Genomic DNA, 23,297 nt, shown 5'->3' on the forward strand with positions numbered 1-23,297 from the left:
TAGTAGAGTAAGCTGGTGAAAGGAATCATGGACTGGGAAATGTGTATATTTATATACATGATAAGCTCCCTTCCATTTCTCTCTGACTACTTTAAAATGTTGCTTCTCAGTTTGTGAATATATTTATGTGTCAATGACTAGGTAGGTTGCTCATATTTTTTCAAAAAATTCTTTTGAAACATCTTCCCTGTTTTGTTAAGTTCCCCTTTCCCCCACCCACTTATCCTCCTCCCTCCCACCCCAGCCTCTATATTCACAAGTTAATAGGTTAGTAACAATATTAGTAAGCATAGTAACAACAACAACCAACAACAACATTAATAGTATTAATCCCCTATATTGGTATAGCACTTTATGATTTACAAAGCGCTTTCACATCCATTATCTCATCTGTGCCACAATGCATCAGTCATCAGGCACATAGGCCTTTAACTGTGCAAGGAAAAGAGATCAAATGTTAGAAGTCAAGTGGTGAATAAAGGGGAAGAAAAGGCTAGTAGTGAGGGATGTCAGAACTGTGAAAGTTTTTTTAAAGGTGGTAGAAGGGAGGACTGAACCAAAAATGTGATTTTAAAAAATTATTAAAAATTGAGATTTACGGTTATTGTATGGTATGAAAGAGTAGTCATCCTCAGACTATGTATAGATGGCCTAAATTAGTTGTTTCAGCTTACCTGATATTATATGAATTTAATCATAGGAAGGAAAATTTTGTCAATCTGAGATGCCATTTTTAAAAATGACATTGGCATTGCAAGATTAACATTTAAAGAACACTAAAGCCATGTTGTGAGTGCACTTTTGACAAAACTGGAATAAAACATTTAGGAAACTACTTAAATAAAATCAATCTATGTATTTCATTTATTATTAGTGTCAATTTTATAGCTATTTTATAATTTATCCCAGGCTATTATAAAATATATAAAACTGAGATATAAAGTATCAGTAATATAACTTTGCACTTTAACTTACTTTGCACTACAGATTTTGCTTTGGAAAACAAACTTTCAAAGCAGCTGTTTTATTTCCTTGTACAAGGTTCTATAAATGCGTATACTCTGTCCCTGATGGACTTGCTGTTGTGACCTTCAAGCTTTTCCAATATTTTAAACCTTAGATGATGGAACAAACAAATCTCTATTGTGCCTTGTTTAACTGTTCATGTTTCCATACAGGATAGTAGAGTTTAAAACTTTAAAAGAATGTATGGATGGATGTGTGTATGTGTGCACACACATGCATATTGCATACACATGTGTGAGTGTGTATATATATTTAATAATCACCAATGAGCTTTAAACTGATGATGGGGATGAATGTGTGAGATGAGGTAAGAAATTTTGGCACAATTCAAACACTTTCCTTTGTTTTGGTAAATTTTATAACACAACATATTTTTCCACTGTGATCTACAGGTGCTATCCACAAAAGTGGGGGTGGTTAATAGCAAGAATCACTGGAATGTTTCTAGTAAATTAACAGGGACAAGTCCCCCCAAATACTCACAACCAAATGTTGATATAGAAGTAAAACTATATACAGTACAGTTACTTATTTGTAGTTTGGCACAATGTTTTCCATTTTTTTCCTTGTGGGCAAAACAGTGCATAAACTACTGGTGCAACTGTATGACTTTTAAAGTCTTTTACACAGAACATCAGATTAAAGTTTGAGTTCAAAGACTTATTCCCACAATTTAAACTTTTTCTTTAAGCACTTACAGGTCAACATACATACCACAAAGCTTGCTTTGAAAGAAATAAAACACAAACATCAAATGTCTTTCTGGAAAATGTGAGTCTCTTCTTCAAACACAGGTAAAACCCAAAATGCTGTTTCTGCTTTTAGGAGATTGTAGTTGGAATCTCTGCAGAAAAATCAAAGAATTTATACCATCTTAGTAAGTTTTAGTGTATGTCCCACAAAAGGATCATACCATGTAAATATATTGACAACATACTAGATGTTGTATGATGCAGAAAGATAGATAGCACTCCTAATTGCCATGTGTTGATAACTGATGCTCTTTTGTTTAAATGATCTTGGCTTTTTGTCTACATGACTTTTTGATAATGTTGTTCAGAATCTGTCTTTATTGCAAAGCCCTTCCATTCCAAAAATCATTCAAGAGCATATTTTAGTTCTACTTCTGTTTTCTTAATAAGCAAAAAGTTAACGCAGTATAGGAGAAAAGCGTAGCCTTTGTTAGAACTTATCCCTAGCCAAGCCACAACAAAATTGCCCGATATTTTGGGTGGCTTAGAGGTACAGGGATGTCCATGCACTTTTTTCTTTTCTTTTTAGTTTGAAAAAAAGAGAAGAGAATGGAAAAGAGTCTCTCATGCAAACTTCTGCTTTCAAGAAGGAAAAACAAGGAGCTCTGGGCTCAGCAGGTAGTAGGAAAGCCAAGGGCGTATCTCATCTCAGCCATTTTGGTGCAGTATTACCTCAGTTTTTCGAAAGAAGCTGTCCCAGCCTCATCCTTGTGGACCTGTTCTCGTTCCACACGCTTTCCCTTGTATTTCTCATCTCGCAGAACCTTGGAGCTGGATTTGTGACGATATAATTTTTTGTGTGTTGGTCCATTATTGCCTAAAGTGCTCATGTTACTGTACTTTTTATCAAAGAAGGCAGACTGAGAGTCCTCATTGTAACCAGGCATGTCTGCAGGACCAGGATCAGTAATTGCTGCTTTCCCATTGCTTTTGTTCACACCTTTGATTGATCTGTGATTCTTAGTAGCGCCTGATGATCCATTATTAACCTTTTTCTTAGATTCTTGTGGTGTCCCAGCTAATATTTTGAGGGTTTTTAATTTTAGGCTATTGGAATCAGGAGAGTAGAATGTATTGGACTCCCCTTGGTGCTCCATGGGTTCCCAAAGAGGCTCTATGGAGGCCATCATGAATCTCTGCACATCTGCCATACCAGAGGCAATGTTGGACAAGATATAGGAAGGCTCTTGAAATTCCCGTTGGTCATCATCCAGAAGGTTGTTGGTATTACTGACTACACTCATGTCATTCCAGCCTGGCCTACTTTCCTTCCCCACAGCCCAGTCTCCAGAAAGTCCCTTCTGACTTGGCATCTTCATAGGGGCAACAGGACCACCATGCTGAATACATTCAGTGAGTGTCTTTCCACTGGGGGATGTGCTGTTGGGTTGGCCCCCACTACGGCCAATCCCAATCTGCATTTTCTCTCCATTGACAGCAGCCACATATTTCCCTTTCTTTGCTGACTTAGTAACCTGGCGGGAGGTTTTGCTAGGTGGCTTTTCAATCCCTTTGTTGCTGGCTTTTGGGGACTTTTTCCTGGTGTTTTTCTGAGAAGAACTTTGAGTTACAGCCCCAGTCTTGCCAGGTGAAATTTTCTTTCTTGACTTTGACCCTTTGTTGTTGGTACTAATTTGCCCAACTGGCTCATCAAATGTTGACAGGCAAGGGCTTTTTTGAAGCAGGCCAACAGAGTCCTCATCATTGAACATATGGAACTGAAACTGATGGTTATTTAATGTATAGCTATCATCTGCTTGAACCTGTTGTGAAAGGGTACTACAGTCCCACTCAATCTTCTCCATGCTGCCCAATGATCCTGGGACACCCTCTTGGAATCCCTTCATTGTTCCTAGTGTTTTGATACTTTCACATCTGGTACTCTGAGGAGAAAGACTGGGGGTGTCTGGTGGAGACATTTCTGAGAGGGAAGAGTGGCGGAACTTGTCAGGAGTGAAGTTGGAAATATCGAGGAGGTCAGTGGACTCTTTTAGTGGTGCTATCTCATCAATGCTCTGCTGGATCACCAGTTTGGGGCTGCAGTGTGCCAAGAAGTCATCAGTGATATCATCATCACCATCTTTTTCACAGGATTTCAAGCTTAAGGAGCAATAATTGCTTGAACTGACAGAAAGGGGAGTCATCGAATCAAAGCTAAAGAGCCGGCCATCCTCATCTGTACTGACTGGAGTCTGTTGGAAAGGAAAGCAGATCTCTCCGTTATTAAAGTGACACAGTTGATAAGAGTCATCAGCTTGGAGGTGGGAGTCCTGCACAGAGGCATACAGAACCTTGTTGCAACCACTGCCATCACTACTGAGGCAGACAGGACTGTACGTTATAGTTGTAAGGTTATTCTCCATGGAGACTATTTGGGAGGCTTCAAATTCACTAGACTGGTTTGGGGTTATCTCCCTTGAGACTTCAGTCATGAACTCTTGTGGGCCAGATGTAGCCTTGTTGGGCCACATACTTTCAAAGTTGCTTGTTTCCATTTTGAAGTTATGGGATGATTGTTGCAGCTCAGATTCAGAAGATGAGGACAGCACACAGTCCTCAGCAGACTGGAGAGGTACAAATGATTTTTCTGTTTGAGCAAGGCTGCCTTCATTTTGCTCTGGAGAATGGTTGGTGAAGTATGAGATACTGGTATTATTTGACAAGTCTGAAGCATCTAACAGTGTTTGCAGGTAACCTCCAGGGATAACAGGTATATTAGTGGCAACATTAGCAGAAGATAAAGGCATTTCAGAAGGTAAGAAAGTGGAATTCTTAACAACTTTTGTCTCATGAAATTCAGACAGATGGGAACTGTTTGAGGTTCCAGGAATGACTTCATTTTTTAAATTAGCCTTAGAGGATTGGTCTTCCAAGACTGGGCTTATCTGAACTGGTTTGTTTTCTTGTCCGGTTTTGATTTTTTTGGATTTTAATCTAGCTTCACTTTTAAATTTAATTTTGTTGAGCACTTTCCTCTCTGGCCCCTTAAACTCTGCATCTTGGGTTTTGACTTTCACTGAGTCAGGGCCTATGATGCCACGTAAATGTGATCCACTGGTACAGCTTGGAGCAGCAAGAGCTGCTGACTTTGGTGTACCTTTCAAGCCGCCTTCTTCTTTGCGATTACCAGCTTGTCTCTGATCACTGCAGAATGAAACCTGCTTACTACTTGCTGAAGTTTCCATGGATTGGATCCTTTGAATCCTGTGTCTATTGCCAAGCTTAGATTTTCGTTTACGAGCAGGTGGCAGGAATGACACCTCAAAGCTACCTGGTTCAAAGCTTTGCTTTTGGCATAAAGGTGTTTTGATGGAGTCTGTGTTGCTGTTTCTCTGCTTTTTCTTCTTTTGCCAGAAGCCCTTCAAAGGTGATAACTTGGCATACTTACTGAGCTGATTCTCACTCAGATTTACTGTTGTTTCACTGGCATCTACTTTACTTAGCTTCACCAGCATGTTCTTCTCTCCTTTAAAGCGATTGATAATGATATATTTGATAATAACAGGGGGCTCCTTACGGGTTACCTTTCTTCTCTTTTTGGGACACCATTCATCATCATCTTCTTCTTTGGAACCACTTGGAGGCCATTCCTTCCTCTCATTTACTTTTTCCCCTTCTAGTGAGTCAACATCATACAGATAATCTTCACTGTATCTGACTTTTCTCTTGGCTCTCAGCCCATAGTTTTGCTGGGAAGATGAGCTTCCAGAATTAGTGTCCCGAGCCATATAGCGGCTACAGTCCTTGATCTCCCCCATGGCATCATACGAGACCTCAATGAAAGAACTGTCATCACTGAAATTCCCTGATGTTTCCAGGGAATTGGTAAGATGGTCTGGCTTTAGGTTCTTAAATTGCTCTACCTCAAGCCCACTACATGGTTTGTTACTTAATTCAGGCTTTTCTCCATTATCTTTTTCATCTTTTTTCTCTATACTTTTGTCTTCATGTACTTCCTCTTTGCCTTTCTTCTTGTCCAAGTTTTTATCTTCCTCTCCCCAGATGATGCTCACATCAGGGACCTTGAATTGAGAAAGATCACTGCTCTGCTTGAAGATTCCACTCTTAGATTCCCTCTTGGGACATGTAGTAAAGACACTGGGGAAAAAATTGAATTGGGCATCTTCCTGCATCAGAAGGGTGGTCTTGTCTCTAACATTGTCCTGAAAGGACTCGTATCGAATTTTGAGGGAGCAGACATCACTGCCCAGAGTTGACTCATCATCATCGAACATATAGTTATCCACATCTTCTTCAGAGAAAAGGTTAACAGAGAGTTCATTCTTGGAACAGAGGTCCAGTAATTCAATCTTACTCTCACTAATAAAAGTCTCAAAGTAACCCCAATCCTGACTGGGATTTGCCAGCAAAGCCTCTTCTGTATTGCACTTATCTAACAGTAATGCCTCATAATAACTTTTCTGAGTTGGATCTTCTAAGTCAATGTCAGGTTTTTCAGTTTCTCGTCTTTCTCCTCCTACCCTTGTTTTATGCAGAGGGAAGCCTAACAGCTGGTCTGAAAGCAGCTGCTCTCCATATTTCATGTTTTCCCCAGCATTAATGCATTGAATCCCTATGTCGGAGACTGCGCATGTTTCATAATCTCTATTTAGATCACCGACTTTCAGACTGATTCCTGGTTCAGGGTCTACTGCTTCTTTTGATTCCATGAAGCAGCCTAAGCAAGTCCGGCTTGGCTGCATGAGGCAGTCTCCACTGAGAGCTGACATGCCTGCAGGCTCCATGATGGCGAATGGAGATTTCTCACACTCACTGGGCAGTGACCATGTGTTCAGGCCTTTTGTAACTCCAGATGTGAGGGAGATGGCATTCACAGAAGCACTATTAGCAGAATGGTCAGGTGCTTCAATCAGGCCCAAAGGAGATGGAGGGCTCTGCACACATGGCTTCTTAGATGGCAGAGGAAGGAGACCCCTAGGAAACATTGGGGGCTCTTTTTGTACCACTGGTATAGGTTGTGTTGGTGTAGTAGCTTCTAGAGCTGCAAATGACTTCATTGCCACATCCTGGTCCTCTGAGTCTAGAGAAAAAGGAAAAAAAAAGGTAGGAATAAAGTTAATGGTCTTAGACAAGACTCATTCTGTCTCTTTCCTTGGGTCAGTTTCTAATGCTGGGATATCACAGCCTCTTTTTCTCTAGCTTTCTGAATTACCACCTAGACACTAGAAAAACAACATTGATTCAATACTGAACATTCATACAAACCAAAAATAATAATTTGTAGGTTCAGATTCTTCAGGAGAAGATAGAGCCCCCTCAGAAATGATGAAAGAACTGGACTGATGGATCAACTTGAAAAGTCAAAGCTTTCAGAGGGGAAACTGCACAGGGCCCATTCATGGTTTCAGCTATGAGATGCATGCCCATGCTTGAAAAGTTAAGTTCCTAATGAGTAGATGAAAATTTCACATCAGAACGCACTTATACTTTACTAGCAATTTTGAGGAACTTCATTTAGCAGCTGGATTTGATAGAGCAAGGTGATTTATCTGAGAACTCTCAGAGATTCTAGTTCAGTTAAAGATTTGGTAGAATGAAGTTTTTAGATTTATATCAACTTTAGATATATTTTGGATTCAACCTGTCTCAAGTTTCTGTATGCTGAAAAATCTATATTAGTTAAAAAATATGACCAGGAAGACAATGCATCTATAATTAAACTCCCTTACCATTTTCTTTGACACCATTAATCAGAATGTTTTCTCCATTTGCTGAGGCAGCAATAACTTTATCTTGTTGGTTATCCATGAAGGTAGCCTCTTACTGTTTCATCCCAATTTCAAATGTCGTCCAACCTGTACATTTCAAATAGACAATGCCAGTCATTCAGTTTGTCTTATTTTGTATTTTACAAGTTATTTCAGGTATAGGGTTTTAAAAACACTCACTGGGATCTGTTTTCTAGACTGGGTTCATTACTTATGCTGTTTTTGCTTCCTAGTTTACACCTACTACATATGGTTCTTATATTCCCTATCAACAACTGTACTACTATTCAAAACCAAAACTGGAGGAAGCGGTGAAATGTACAATGTACAAAATTAGCCTAAGTATAGCTACTCAATTAGGAAATATGCAAAGTAAAGTCTAGGATAACTTTAAACAATGTGCATATATGTGGAAATTAGATTTGTTTACTTTGTTTCTACTTTAGACAGCCAGCGGTTTTTTTTATAAAGACAAACTGATTCTCTCTCTCTCTCTCTCTCTCTCTCTCTCTCTCTCTCTCACACACACACACCATACTTAATTTCTTTTTATTATTAAAATATAATTACACCATTTCCTTCTCCTTGCTTCACCCTGCTCTAATTCTTGGCCTAATTTTTTGATAATGTATATCTATATCTGTATTTATATCTATACACATTTATCACACTTATTTTCTCTGTGTCTTAAACTTTGATTTCTAAAGTTGGAAGGGATAGAGGACTCTTTAGTTTTGATTTATATGGCTTCAATAAAATTTTGGTAACCATTCCTCCAAAAACATATCAAGATTTTAAAAATGTGATTATAAGTAAGATCAAGATTTTATGAAAAGCCTGCAGTCTCGTGTGGTGCTTTTAAGACACAGTAGAAACACCTATAGCTTTTCATTTTTGTCAACTTACTTGGTATTAGGTATATTGAAAAAATGATAGATGAGTCCACTTGAGCAAAAGTGACCATCATGTGCCACTCCATTAATCCTTACTCTATCCTTAAACATGCTTCCCAGTCAAGTTTTCATCCCTTTATTTAAAAGCACACACAAAGGGCATATGCCATCACATGCCTGTAATATTAGCACTCAGTAGGCAGAGGCAAGTTAGAGGTCAGTCTGATCTACACAGTGAGATCCTGACTCAAAAACAAAGCAAAATAAAACAGGGCCTGCTGAGCTCATCTGGGATGTCCCTTCTATGAGACACTAGGTATGCTCACTACTTCTTATACCATAGACCTGTCTGGCTGACTCTATGAGTTCCCTTTCTGGTACCCACCAGGTAGACCCACTTATTCTCTTATAGAGCTGCCCTGTTCTTCCAGGACTTCCTTTACTCTTGTTGTGAGGTAGGCCTGTTCTTCTTCACTATATAGGCTCCATGGCTACTCTGGAAACTCCATTTCTTGTATTACCAGTAGACTCTGCTCCTTCCCATCCAATAGTTCTAACCAGCTCACCTGGAATATCCTTTCCCTATATTGCCAGGTAGGCCCTTTTCCTTCCAACACCCTAGAGTATACCTTCCTCTGAGACACTGCACAGATTTCACTCTGTTTAATCTTGTGGGACTCCCTGCTCTTCTGGTCTCTTGCTTCCATATACTTTCAGACTACCTAGCTCCTCCAGAATCGTTCAGCCTCACACTTCAGACTAGGACCACTACTTCCAACCCCACATATTGCTCCTCCAGTGCTTCCCAGAATTTCCAGGTAAGTCCTACCCTTCTATACCACACAGATCTCATGAATACACACCCAGCTTCTGGAGAGCTATTGCCCCCAACCACAGGTTGTCCAGAGCAACAGATGGGGAGAAACACACCAGAAGGCTGCAGAAGAGAAGACCAGTAAAGTCTTATACTGACCCTTGGATTGCGTCTGTTTACAGAGACAGAAAGAGACAGAAGTAGACTCTCAAAAGAGGACTAGTAATAGAGCCTGCAGCCCCATTACGAGTACCACAAAACAGAACACCTCAACCTTCTATAGCTTAATCTTTTCATGGATGCTGTGTATGCCTACACTGAAATAAGAAAGGTGATTTGAAATAAAAAAAAAAGGGATTCAACTAACAAACAACTTCAGGTGCACAAATTCTACTACAGAAAAAAAAAAAATAACAAGAAAAAACAGAACATGCCCCCCCCCGTGGTGGTTTGAATGAATTGCCCTTGATAGGCTCAGATATTTGAGTACTTACTTAGTGGGCTATTTGGATAGGTACGGGCGGTGTGGCCTTCCTTGAAGGGGTATATCACTGGAGTTTAAAAGAGTTCACTATCTCTACTTCCTGCTTGCAGTTCAAGATGTTAGCTCTCAGCTTCCAGCTCAAGCCACTGTGCTTGCTTGCTGACACAATTCCCCTCCATGACAAACTTAGTCCTCTGGAACCATAAGCCAAATAAACCCTTCCATTTATAAGTTGCCTTGGTCATGATGTTTTATCACAGCAACAGAAAATTAGAAAATACACCACTCCCCTAGAAAACATTACCAATCTCACAGTAATGAACCCTAATGAAAATGACTGAGAAGATCTTCCTGTCAAAGAACTCAAAAGAATGATTATAACTGTATTCAAACAACTCAAAGAAGATTGGTATATATTCCGAGAGAACTAAAGAAAGAGGTGAATGAAATGTGGAAGTTCATTCAAGATTTGAAAGTGTAATATAATAAAGAGAAAGAATTGTTAAGTAAAACCCAAACTGAAATGATGCTGAAAATGAAAAGTTTGGTAAGAAACAAACAAACACTGAAAACTGCTACTGACATTAGGGAGCATGTGGAAAATAGAGTGTTGGGATTGGAAATCAAAGGGAAATTGTATCACTTAGTAAGTGTCAAGAGAATTTAAAAATTGAACGAAAAACATGGGAGCTTTGAAATACCATGACTATATCTAATATTTGAATTGTGGGTATAAATGAAATGATAGAAGAAAATTTCCCAAACTTAGAGAGATATCCAGCCAGGTACAAGGGATCTATAGAACACACCTAAACTCCTGAAGATATTGTTAATGCTAACACATGAAACCACATTCTAAAGAAAAGGTGTTGAAAGCTGCAAGAAGAAATGGTTAGGCCACTCATAAAGGCAAGCTCACCAAAATAATATCTGATTATTTACAGAAATTTTAATGCAAGAAAGTCCTGCAAATATGTATTCCAAGTTCTGAAAAAACCAAAATTATCAACCCAGACTCTCATCTTCAGCAAAACTATCAATTAAAAGTGAAAGAAAAATAAAACCTTTCCATGATAAATTACAGGTATTTGTGACCACTAATCCAGTTCTACAGTCTACTGAAAGGAATATGTCAGTCTAAAGTGAAAGACAAACACATTCAAGAGGCCATATGGAATATAAGCAGTTTCAGGACAATTAATCAAAAGTCATTAAACATCACAACAAATAACATGAATTAGTAAACATTGTTCAATAGTTGTCTATATTAAAGGTCTTAACTTCCCCAATAAATAATATGTTTGATTATAAGACAGGATCTATCTATCCATCTTCCTGCTGCCTTGAAGAAACATACCTCAGCACCAAGGACAGATATCACATTAGGGTAAAAGGATGGAAAAAGATATTACAAGCAAATAAAAATAACAAACAAGTAGACACAGACTTACAAAATAGATTTCAAAACATAACAATACTGAAGAGATAGGAAAGCTCAGTACATACTACAGAAACAAAAGATCTACGAAGGGAATATTACAATTCTAAACATATGTAACAAACACAGGTGCACCAAATTTCATAAAAGACACATTAGTAGATCTAAAGTCACAGATGAGAGTCAACATAGTAATAGTGGGTGCCTTCAATACTCTTCTGTCACTAAAGGCAGATTATCTAACAAAAGAAATACAACCAGAAAATCATTGGACTTAAATGATATCATGAATCAAGTAGATGTAACATACATCTATAAAACATTCTGATTGAACACTAAAGAATACATGTTTTCAGCATCCCATAGAACTTTACCAATGATTGATCACACATTATGATACAAAGTAAGTATTAACAAATACAGGAAAGTTTAAATAACATCCTATTTTCTATCAAATCATAACGGAATAAAGCTACATATCAATAGTAATAGAAATCACAGAAAGTACACAAACTCATAGACAGTAAACAATATATTACTGAATGATGTATGAGTTCCTAGAGAAATCATTAAAGGAATATAAAATAAATAGAACTGAATGAAAATGAAAATACAGCATACTAAAACCTATGGGACACAGAGAAGACAACCTTAAGATGAAAGTTTACAGTGCTAAGTAACAGAACTAACAAACACTCAGACACAGACTTACAAAATAAAATTTTGAGGTATCTTAAATAAATAACTTAATGATATACCTTAAGGTCTTGAAAACACAAGAACAAACCAAAACAAAAGATAGTAGATGAGAAGAGACAATCCAAATAAGGGTTGAAATTAATGAGCTAAAAAAATCAGTAACAACAACAAAACAAATCAAATAAACAAAGAGCTGGTTCTTTGGAAAGATAAATAGTATTAATAAACCCTTAGCCAAGTTAGTTAGAAGAAACAGTTAATAATGCAAACATTATTACAATTAATTAAAAATTAAATAATTAAAATTAATGTAATTGTAAATGAAAAGAGAGACATTACAATAGATAAAATGAAATTAAGAAAATCATAAGGATATTAGGGAACCACATTCATAATAGGCACACCCTGCTACACATACATACACACACATACACCATGAACACCCTCCCCTCCCCAGGTATAAACCTAACCAAGGAAACAACCAACAGTTGGGATCTCATGAAACAACTTCTGTACAACAAAGTAAAAGGTCAATTGAATGAAGAGGCAGGTATCAGGGGTCATAGCTTCTACTCTAAGATGGACTTAACATGGGAAGGGAAAAGTTTTGTGGGGTTCATCCTTAGACAAAGAATAATATATAACTAATTAGTGATTGTAGAAGGAGAATTAGCCTCTCCCAGGGATGTACCCCCTTATTGGTTGTCCAATATAGAATGGCAGTCCTGAAACTATAAACACACAAACAATACAATGGACTTGGCAAGATATATTTATGTATATTTTAATATGAATTTTATTTTATTAATATTATTGGTTTTTAAATGTTTTCTTATTTTACATATTGATCCAAGTTCCCTCTCACTCCCTCCCTCCCATGTTCCCCGACTACCCTCCCATCCCATACCCCCCCCCACTCCACAGGGAGGGTGATGCCTTCCAGGAGGGATCATCAAAATCTGTCAAGTCATTTGGAGTAGGGACTAGGCCCTCCCTCCTGCCTCTAGGTTAAGGGACTATATTGCGGTAAATAAGGATCAGGATAAACAAATAAGCCGAATAGATGTTTATTCAGGGAGAAATAACTTACAACCTAGACAGATGAACACCAGGAAATTCAACCCGATCCTCTCCTGTCCGAGTCACGCCAGAAAGAGAGCGCCTTCCTGGCCCCCTCCGACCTCCTTCCTCAGGTCACCTCCGCCCATAGCTCCACCCCCCAATGGGCGTGGTCAGTGCTACAGAAGGACTACCTCACTACAGGACTATCCCTCCATATCCCTCCATGGGGAATGTGCTCCCAAAGTCCTTTTGTGCACTAGAGAGAGATGCATCCTGGTTCCACTGTCAGAGGTCCCTTAGACTGCCCAGGCCTTCTAACTGAGATCCATGTTCAGGGGGTCTGAGTCAGTCCAATGCTGGTTTCCCAGCTATCAGTTTGGGGGTTCATGAGCTCCCCCTTGTTCAGGTCAGCTGTCTCTGTGGGTTTTTGTAGCCTGGTCTTGTACCCATTTTCTTATCACTCCTCCATCTCTGTATCAGGATTCGAGTTTGGCTCAGTGTTTAGCTATGGGTGTCTGCTTCTGTTTCCATCAACGACTAGATGAGGGTTCTGTGATGGTGGGTAAGTTAGTCATCAATCTCATTATCAGGGAAGGGCATTTAAGGTAGCCTTTCCATTGTTGCTCAGATTGTTAGTTGGGGTCAGTCTTGTAGGTCTCTGGACATTTCTCTAGAATCAGTTTTCTCTTCAAACCTATAATGGCTCCCTCTTTTATGGTATCTCTCTCTCTTTTGTGCTTGTATGCACTCGCACACATGCGTGCGCCCATGTGTGTGCGCGCACACACATTTGTAACAATAATAATTAAAGAAATAGAAATTATCAACTTGATAGTGGTGGGGATATGGGAAAGGTTTGAGGGATGTGCTGAAAGGAGGTTGGGAGGTGGGAATAGTGATATAATTCTATTTCAATTAAGACATATTTAAAACAACAAATAAATGCACTGTTTGTAGATTTCAATCCTTAGTGTCATCTTTTATGTTTATAGTTAATTTCAAGAAAGTATTTTTAATATCAGAAATGTGAAGACACAGAAAGAGTAACTATGATAGTCAGTGTCATAATGAACATAATGGCAGATCCACGAGAATAACTAAGAACTTTGATAAAGAAATCAGAAATTTAATCTTAAAAAGCAAAGTGTTTTCTTCCTAATTCTTACCATTTTCAACTTCTGCCCCAAAGAAGGCTATACAAATACAAATTTCCGTATTACTGACCCTGTATTTTTACTCTCTTCAAGGAAACATAATAAGTGAAACCCTGCTTCATGTAAGTATGTATTATTGCTAAGAGTAAATGTTCCAAGAATTATATAAAGGGGAAATACACTTAAGTGTCAACAATTATCCAGTCACGTCACACATCACAAGACTATTATTCCAGGACATACTAGCACAACTCTAATTTTACTCTGGTATATTATTTCTTTAAGGACATATTTTTCCTTTAACAGGAAAATATTTCCTTTAACAACAGCAACAACAACAACAACAATAACAACAACAACAACAAACCCAGTCCCCAGAATTTGTAGCTCAGAAGTAAGGGAAATGTTCTAAGGCTGATAACATGGCAACAAAGAAATTCAGAGTAGGGTGTGGGGGCTTGATGAACTGAGATGGGGAGAGAAAGGTAAGGAATATGTACTAGGCTGGACATAGTTAGAGGTACTTTGAATCAAGGAGATTCTCAAGCTAAACTGGAAAAGCATGTGGTTCTACCTTCATTTCCCTTTGGTTAGGCCTAAAGAAGGCTCACAGATTGTGTCCCACTGGGTTGGTTATTATCCAGACCTTGAAGACTTGGGTCTGAGCATGTAGTTGGCTCGTACCAGTATTTGTGTTTGTTTGTTTGTTTTTTTAATGTGTTTGGGGGATCCATTGCTTTTCCCAACCAGGAAAAAAACAAAACAGAAGGTAATGACATAATTGTGACAAAGTCATTGGAGTGTGAGTAGCACCAATTACTGGAACACCAGTTTAAATCAGTTCACTAACTGATTTCATGTTATCCGTAATAATATGTTTTATCAGGCACTACTGTAGAAAACACAGATGAATGAGTCTAGAAGCTCGGTTTCAAGGTACTCTATATCTAGTTAGAGGAATTAAACATTAACAAATTCTAATACAGGCATGGTACACTAGAAGAGAGACAAAAAGTTTCTATTGGAGCCTGTAATGTAATTTTGTGCCTATGGAGAGGAGACAAATCAGAAAGGGCTGCACTTTAAGCAACAGCATTTGAAATTTCCCTTTCAGGAGCTATGGATAGGGAAGTGGAGCAGAGAGAATGGCAGCCTAGGTTAAAGAACCTCAATGATTCACATGTATCTCTCATTCCAGTCTATCATCTAAGGAAGTATGTATGGTATGATGACTGGCCTTAAAATGTCCCATTAGCCTTTCATATAATGTTATTCTAAATCAGAATTCAACTTCTTAAGTATAATTTTGAATTCAATTTCTTAAGTATTATTTCCTTTTTACTCTGTTATATTTTCTGTATTCGATATTCTAAATATTCTTGCTTTTTATGTTCTTTGTATAAATAGTATATGATAAAACAAAAATTAACATATCAGAATTGAACAAAACAGAAGGAAAAGAACTCAAGAGAAGGCATCCGAGATCCACTCATTTGCACACCCAGGAATCCAATAAAAATGCTAAACTGGAAGCCACAATATATACGCGGAAATTATGGTGCAGACCTGTACAGGTCCTGTTCATGCTGCCTTTATCTCCGTGAGTTCACGTGAGCTTCAATCATGTTGATTTAGAAGTCCTTGTTCTCCTTATGTCCTCCTTCCTCTCTGGCTCTCATAATCTTTTCACCTCCACTTCCACAAGTTTTCCTGAGCCCAGAGGGGAAGAATTTGATGGAGGCATCCCACTTAATATTTCAAGGTCTCTCACTCTCCGTATAATGCCTGGATGTGGATCACTGTATTTTTTCTTCTATATACTGCAGGGGAAAGTGTCTTTGATGATGGCTAAACAGGGCACTGATCTATGAGTATACCAGAATGTCATTGGGAGTCATTTTATCGTTCTGTTATTTAGTAGAACAGTAGTATTTGGTTTTCCCCACGACCCCAGGGCCATCTGGTTTCAGGTTTTTGGTCACCTGGACAATGTCAGGTATGGGTTCTATCTCATGAAACGGGTCTTAAGTCAAATCAGATATTGGTTGGTTACTCCCACAAGCTTCGTGTCATCATTGCTCTAGCATATATTACATGCAGGACAGCACTGTAGATCAAATGGTCTGTGGCTGGGTTGCTGCTTATATTTCTTTTTTAGAAGCCTGCAGAGTACCTTCCCGTAACAAAGATGGTCAAACGTAGGAGTGAGGGCTGTGTGGAGGCAACAGTTCAACTTCTCCTCATTCACTGAGTTGTGTAGCTGTTGCCTTTAGCAATGATGCATTGCCGTCAGTTTGTGTAGAACAACCTATATTATGTTCTGTTAGTAAGTGGCTGTTTTGCTTCTATGTATTTTACACTGGACATACTCTTTGTCAGGCATGCCATTTCCTTTCTCAGTTCTTTCCCATTATCCATTTCACCTCTCTATCTTTTCCCTTCTCAACTGTACTTTGACACACCTTTTTCTGATGCAAAAGCAGAGTCTTTCAATGTTATTTAATAAGCTAACTGCATTAACTGGGGCCCTTCATCTGTTCATTGTGGCGGATGGCAGGAGAGAAGGACCTGAAGAAAACTACAAGGTGGGGAACTTATTGGGCAGCATGAGGGGAGTGTCTAGGGTGTACTCAACAGTCTCAGGATTGATATGCTTCTGGGCTTGGATAATCTGTGTTGATTGGTCAACTGGTTGTTATGGCCTCTATAGGCCCTCCCAGGGCGGTTGCTATGCTCTGCACATCACTGTTGTGCCACTTATACTGTAAATCATATTTTGGCACATTTCTTAACTCTTACCACTCCTAACAAAATTAGTCTCTGTCCTTTAGGCTCTCAAAAATCTTTGATCTCTTAAATGTTTGTCCATCACTTCTTTATGTCTGGTGGCATCCAAAAGGCTATATGATATTGCTATTCCCTAAAGGACATGGTTTAGAGTGTGGTTTTTACTTTGTAAAATTTGCTTTAAAATGATGTTGAATTGGTATGAAAAGCTGAGAGAATTTGGGTAACAGTACATGTTGGGAGAAAAGTGGTATGTATAAGAAGATAGAGCAGATTAATATATACTGAAGTTATGCTGTGGAGTAATTCAGAAGGACACTACAGAGTTTTAAGTAGTGAATAACATAAGGGCCAGTGGCAATGGTAGAGACAAATGTAGGAAGATAAGGCCAGGCATGGTAACTCATGCTTGTAATCCCAACATTTGAGGAACTGATGCAAGTTGATCATCATGAGTTTGAGACTAGCCTGGGCTCCAGAATGAGACTTTGTTACAAAAAAGACAAAGAAGTAGTTTAGGAGATACAGTTCAAGTGTACAATGTAAAACCAAAAACAAAACAGCCTAGAATCAGGGACCAGGCGATAGAGATGGGAAAAAAAATATTAGCTTTCAGCAGAACTATAGAAATATGCTGTAGAGACTTGGTGAGGGAAAGTAGTCAGCATATATAAAAGAAAGAGGTAGAGAAGTCGACAATGGTTATGAAAAGAATATTGCAAACAGGTGGGTTTCAGGCCAGAGTAGCCTCTGAAAAGTCTGTATGCAAGACATCTATATGAATAAAACAGGTGACTATTAAGACTGTGAGATCCCACATGGATAATGAAGCTAACCTGGGCACAGCTGTCACAGTGGAAAACGAGCAATCAACCAGGAAACTGGTACTGGTGGTAGGTAATCTACAGGTTTTTTTCAGAATCTGAAATGAAACAAAAAGACAATACATTGTAGCAAACTGGTCCATAAAAGGTTTTTCAGGCCCGACTAGCTAGCTTTTCTTTCTTTCTTTCTTTCTTTCTTTCTTTCTTTCTTTCTTTCTTTCTTCCTTCCTTTCTTTCTTTCTTTCTTTTTCAAGTTTGGCTTTCTTTTATTGTTTTACACTGGTTAGAAAAGAGTGGTGAAAAACATTGATAAAGAAGATAACTTTTAACACCTCAAGTGTTCTCATGAATATTTTGTACGCCTACAAACAAGAAAGCTTCTTTCATTAAACCAACATGATTTTCTATCATATTTTAAAATCAGGTTTTTGAAAGTTCCATACAATTATGTTGACCACTTCCACCCTTCTTTCTTTATGCCTTCCCTGATCCGCCCACCTTCTCCACCCATGCAATTTTCTGTCCTCACTGAGAGAACCCTACCCACAAGTCTCCAGGATCAATACAAAAGACTCCAGGAGCCAAAGAAATTGGATTGACCACAAGAAAACAGTGTCTTCTGGACACAACAGGGCAGATATACATATGAACCCACAGCCATTGTGACTGCACTCACAAGACCGACCCATGCAAACTCAAGCCTAGCTAGCTTTTCTTATAACCATTCTTCCTAGTCAAATTCTAGTCTGAGGAAGAAAGAATTAGCAATGCAGATAACATTTTAATCCATAATTCTGCCTGGTTAACTCTATTTTCTGATAAATCAAACGATTTCAAGGATCTAGGTTAAAAATAATTAGTTAATGCTTTAAATTAAAATAAAATGGTGCATGTGGACCTTGAGAACTTGTTTGGAGTTTATAGCAGGGGAGCGCAGCAAGTCATATACCTTTAACCAAAGACCAATCCTCCTTTATTGAGGGAAGGTTATCCTCTCCAACCTACTGTGGCTTCGGGAGGGATACACCTGGAGCAATGAAGGAGGAAGGACACACATGTGTAGCCAGCCAGATCGGCCAAATCAACCTGACAGTCAATGGGGTGACAGATATACACCTGTCAAAATGGCTAAAATCAAAAACACGACAGTTCATGCTGGTGAGGATGTGGAGCAAGATGAACACTCCTCCACTGCTGGTGGGAGTACAAACTTGTTCAGCCATTTTGGAAATCAATATGGTGTGTTCTCAGAAGATTGGGAACCAATCTATCTTAAGATCCACTCCTGGGCATACACCCAAATGGCATTCCATGCTACCACAAGGACGCTGTTCAACTATGTTCATAGCAGCTTTATTCAATAGCCGGAAACTGGAAACAACCTAGATGTCCATCAACCAAAGAATGGGTAAAGAAAATGTAGCTGAGTATTACTCAGCTGTTAAAAATTATTATGAAATTTTCAGTCAAATGGATGGAACTAGAGGTAGCCCAGACCCAGAAAGACGAACATGGTAGTATAAGAGGATATTATCTGTAAAGGATAATCGTGCTAAAATCCACAGACTCAGAGAGGCTAAGTAACAAGGAGAGCTCGGGGTGGTGGTGGTGGTAGGGGAATGCATGGATCTCACTGTGAAGGGGAAATAATAGATTTTCAGGTGGATTGGGGGAGGGTCAGGATGGGAACAGGAGAGATCAGATTAGGTGAGGGAGAGATGATTGGAATTGGAGGACATTTTGGGAGTGAGGTGGAAACCTAGTGTAATGGAAACTCCTTGGATTCTGTGAGGGTGACCCTACCAAAGATTCCTAGTGATGGGGCATACAGAAGATGAATTGGCCATCTTTTGTAACCAGACACAGCTTCCAGTGGTAGGACTGGGATACCAACTCATCCACAAAACCTTCAACCTACAATTTGTCCTTCCTGCAAGATATGCTGGGGTGCAGAACTCGTGGGAGAGGCCAACCAATGACTGGTACAACTTGAGACCCATAACATAAGAGGAAGCCCATGCCTGATATTGGCTAGAGTGCCAGGAATCAGAATCTGGATAGCCAAGACTTTGGGTAGAACCAAATATGAAATGATTCCTAATGATATTCTACTATATTCATAGACCAGAGACTAGCCCAATCATCATTAGAGAGGTTCCATCCAACAAGAGATAGAAGCATATGCAGAGACCCTCAACCAAGCATTAGGTGGAGCTCGGGGAATCCCATGAAAGAGAGGGAGGAAGGATTATAGGAGACAGAAGAGTCAAGGAGACCACATGAACAAGGCCCACAGAATCAACTAACCAGGGCTCAGAGACTGAAGTGACAATCAGGGAGCCTGTATGGGTCTAATCTAGGTCCTCAGCATATATGTTATAGTTGAGTAGCTTGTTATTCTTGTGGGACTCCTAACAGTGGGCGTGAGGTGTATCTCTGACTCTTTTGCCTGCTTTTAGAACCCTTTTCCTCCTCCTGGGTTGCCTCATCCAGCCTTGATATAATGGTATATGCCTTGTCTCATTGCAACGTGACATGTCATGTTCCATTGATATTGCTTTTTCTGAAGGGAAAACGAGGAGTAGATCTCGGGGAGAGGTGGGGAGGGGGATCAGGAGGAAAGGAGGGACAGGAAACTACAGCCGGGATGGAATATATGAGACAAGAATTAAAAGTGTGTGTGTGTGCGTGTGTGTGTGTGTGTGTGTGTATGCATGGCATCCAAAAGAGGGCACAGATGCCCAGAGTTAGATTTACAGATGGCTGTGAGCTGTAACATGAGTGCTGGTAACTGAATTCTGGTCCTCTGTATGAGCAGCAAGTACTCTTAACCCCTAAGATATCTCTCTAGTCCCTACAAAATATTTTAAGAACAAAAATACTTAATCACATAACTTTAAAAAAATATTAAGAATGAGAGCATAAGAAATGATCACAAAGAAACTGTAATGCAGCAGTTTTCAACCTGTGGGTTGTGATCCCCATGGGGCCAAAAGACCCTTTCACAGGAGTCACCGAAGGCCACTGGCAAACACAGGTATTTACATTCTGACTTACAAAAGTAGAAAAATTATAGTTGTGAAGTAGCAATGAAATAATTTTATGGCTGGGGGCCACCAAAACATGAGGAACTGTGTTAAAGTGTTGCATCACTAGGAAGGTTGAGAACCTCTTAATTCATATTTCTCATTTTAAAGATCCATTTATTTATTTTTATTTTCCTCCCTTCAGACACTCCCATATACTCCTCCTTGTTCTCTTGCAAATTCATGGTCTCTTTTTCATTAATTGGTGTGTGTGTGTGTGTTCCTAAATACAACCTGCTTAGTCTGTGTAATGTTATTTGTACATGTTTTCAAGGCTGAACATTTGACATTGACATGAAAGCAGGAGGGGGTGTACGGGTAGGTTCTGAGACCTTTATGGGAACTCTCAGATGTGTAAATTCCAGGAAGAATGGCTAGTTGTTGGAGAAACCCAGGGTAGGCAGTGTTTACTTGGTCCCATTCTTCACTCAGTTCTGGTGAGCCCCTTAGGCTACCCTAAGGCCCCCATTGTGGGCCAAGTTCTCTTCGACAGTGTACAGATCATTCACAATTTAGTTGCAGTATTGCTGCACCATACGTTTGGTCAACTGCTTGGAGGCCTCCATGGATGAGTTCCCATCCTTGTCATATTCCTGGCTTATGGCCCAGGATGATACCAATGCCTCCAAAGTTCAAGATTTTGTGTGAAGAGTGGGTATGGAATGGTGCCTACAGGATTCCAGCTGGAAACACAATTTTGTTTTTTTGTGGGTGGGGTCATACTCGACTGATCTGTTGGGGACTTTCCTGAGCTGATTAGTTGTGGCACTCCATGAGAAGCTGAAAAGTCATGGGTTCTCAAAGTATAGATGTGGAACTATGGTGCGATAATTAAACACTTTGTCTAGCTCTTTTGTGTCCATGATTAAGATAGGATAGCCTATCATGTTGTAGATATCATCGGCCTTTTTCTTGGCTAGTTTCTTGGTGTATTATCTACTTCAGGGTGCTCACACTGTCTTCAAATAACTTCTTATCTCACTGGCTATGTCCTTGCTATCTTCAGCAAAGGTCAATTTCACAGATGTGGGACCCAGGACAAAGCCCAGATTGTTTTCCCTGTCACTCACAAAAAAAAAAAAAAAAAAAAAAAAAAAACTTTATCAGGAGAGGCAGGTCTGCTCTGACCCATATACTACCTACATGAATCCACCACAGCCCTGAGAGCACCAACCTGGAAGGAGCTTGTTTTTTTTTTCTACCAGGTTTTGCATCTTTTAGTTGTACAGCAGGTATTTGTTGGTGTTGTTGATGAGGATAGAGACTTGTGCCATGCATTCTTTGTTGTTGACCATGATGTGCTCAGACTCATTGATCTCTAATAGGGAAAAATGGTTTTGAGAAGTTATTTTAATAATGATTGATGGGAGGGGCCAACTTCTGTAGGCCAGCTGCTGTGACTTTGTAGTAGAAGAGCTCCTCCTCCTGGAATATCTCCTGGAAGATAATGATATATTGGCTAGCACTGTTTCAAAGTTCAGGATCTTCTACATCTGGGGTTGGAGTCCTCATTCCTATTGTCCAGCAGCTTCCCTCGATGAACTGTATAGTTGAGACATTCAATCAGCACCTTCTCATTTTCTATCTTGTTCAGGTCTCTAACAGGACAAGTTGAGGCTGGACTTGTCTACTTGGTTGTATTGCTGCTTAATTTCTTGAAATCCACACTGACATAGACAGAGAAGGGTGAGGTTCCATGGTTGGGTGTGATCACCTATGGCATGTCTTCAAAATTGTTCTTGGCTTATGGTTCTGTGATATTCATGCCCCAAGCTTTTCAATAAACTCTGCCAGGGGTTTGGCTTGAGCTCCTCAATCCACATTTCATTATTACCCACATGGTTGTACACTTGGGCCTCTGCCTCATTCATACTGGCAGTGGAATTTTTCAGCAGATACTTTATTATGGCTTGGTTGTGTTTGCAGAGGTTGCTGAAGACCCCCTAATGTGAGTGGCCATAAGGTATAGGGCTGGCCTTGATCCAGACCCCACAGACATAGCTGAAGAAGTCCTGGCAAGGGTTTATAGTGGGGTCTATGGTGTTTAAGACAAAACTGGTCACTGAGACTCAGGTCTTCCTCAGACATACTAAGGTTGTTCTTGTGTGGTGTTGGATGTTCCAGGCTGCCAGGCAGGCCACCAGCTCTGCTGTCAGAAACTACACCAGAACCATTAGCTGCATCTCCACTGGAAGTGGCATCACCCAGCACCTCTGGCTGCTCTGGGAACTGAAGAAGGTCACGTGCAAGGAAATGGGGTACATGTTGCCCTCAGAAACTGAGTCCATCAGATCTTCCTTGACCAGTGTGGCTTGCTTGTAGGTTGTCATTATCATTCGTGGGCTCTACACTGGGGCTCTGCATTGAGGCTCTGACTCTGCATCCCTTTGGGTTTGGGCTCCTGAATCAGTGCAGATGCTGCCACTACATTCCCACTGCATTCTTTTTACTTAATTTATCTGTAAAATTCCCTGCTGTTGTATGGACACTTGGCTCAGCTAAATGGGTAGAAGCCATTTTATGTGACTCAATGATTGCATCAATAAAGA

At 39.6% G+C, this 23,297-nt stretch overlaps 1 protein-coding gene and 1 pseudogene across 1 annotated transcript; both read right to left on the minus strand.

Annotated features, from left to right (window-relative positions):
* Positions 1–1,600: 1,600 nt before the first annotated feature.
* Nexmif (neurite extension and migration factor) lies at positions 1,601–17,752 on the minus strand. The gene is made up of 4 exons (XM_051179395.1): positions 17,675–17,752; positions 7,469–7,594; positions 2,451–6,819; positions 1,601–1,870 (listed from the first exon to the last, which is right to left on the minus strand). Exons 2-4 carry the CDS (start codon positions 7,545–7,547, stop codon positions 1,777–1,779), a joined length of 4,542 nt encoding a protein of 1,513 aa, XP_051035352.1. The 5' UTR covers positions 7,548–7,594; positions 17,675–17,752; the 3' UTR covers positions 1,601–1,776.
* A 3,265-nt stretch (positions 17,753–21,017) lies between these two features.
* Positions 21,018–23,078, minus strand: LOC127218383 (endothelin-converting enzyme 1-like; annotated as a pseudogene).
* Positions 23,079–23,297: the final 219 nt, after the last annotated feature.

This window comes from Phodopus roborovskii, unplaced genomic scaffold (assembly GCF_943737965.1).
Source record: "Phodopus roborovskii unplaced genomic scaffold, PHOROB, whole genome shotgun sequence".
NCBI classification, from domain to species: Eukaryota; Metazoa; Chordata; class Mammalia; order Rodentia; family Cricetidae; genus Phodopus; species Phodopus roborovskii.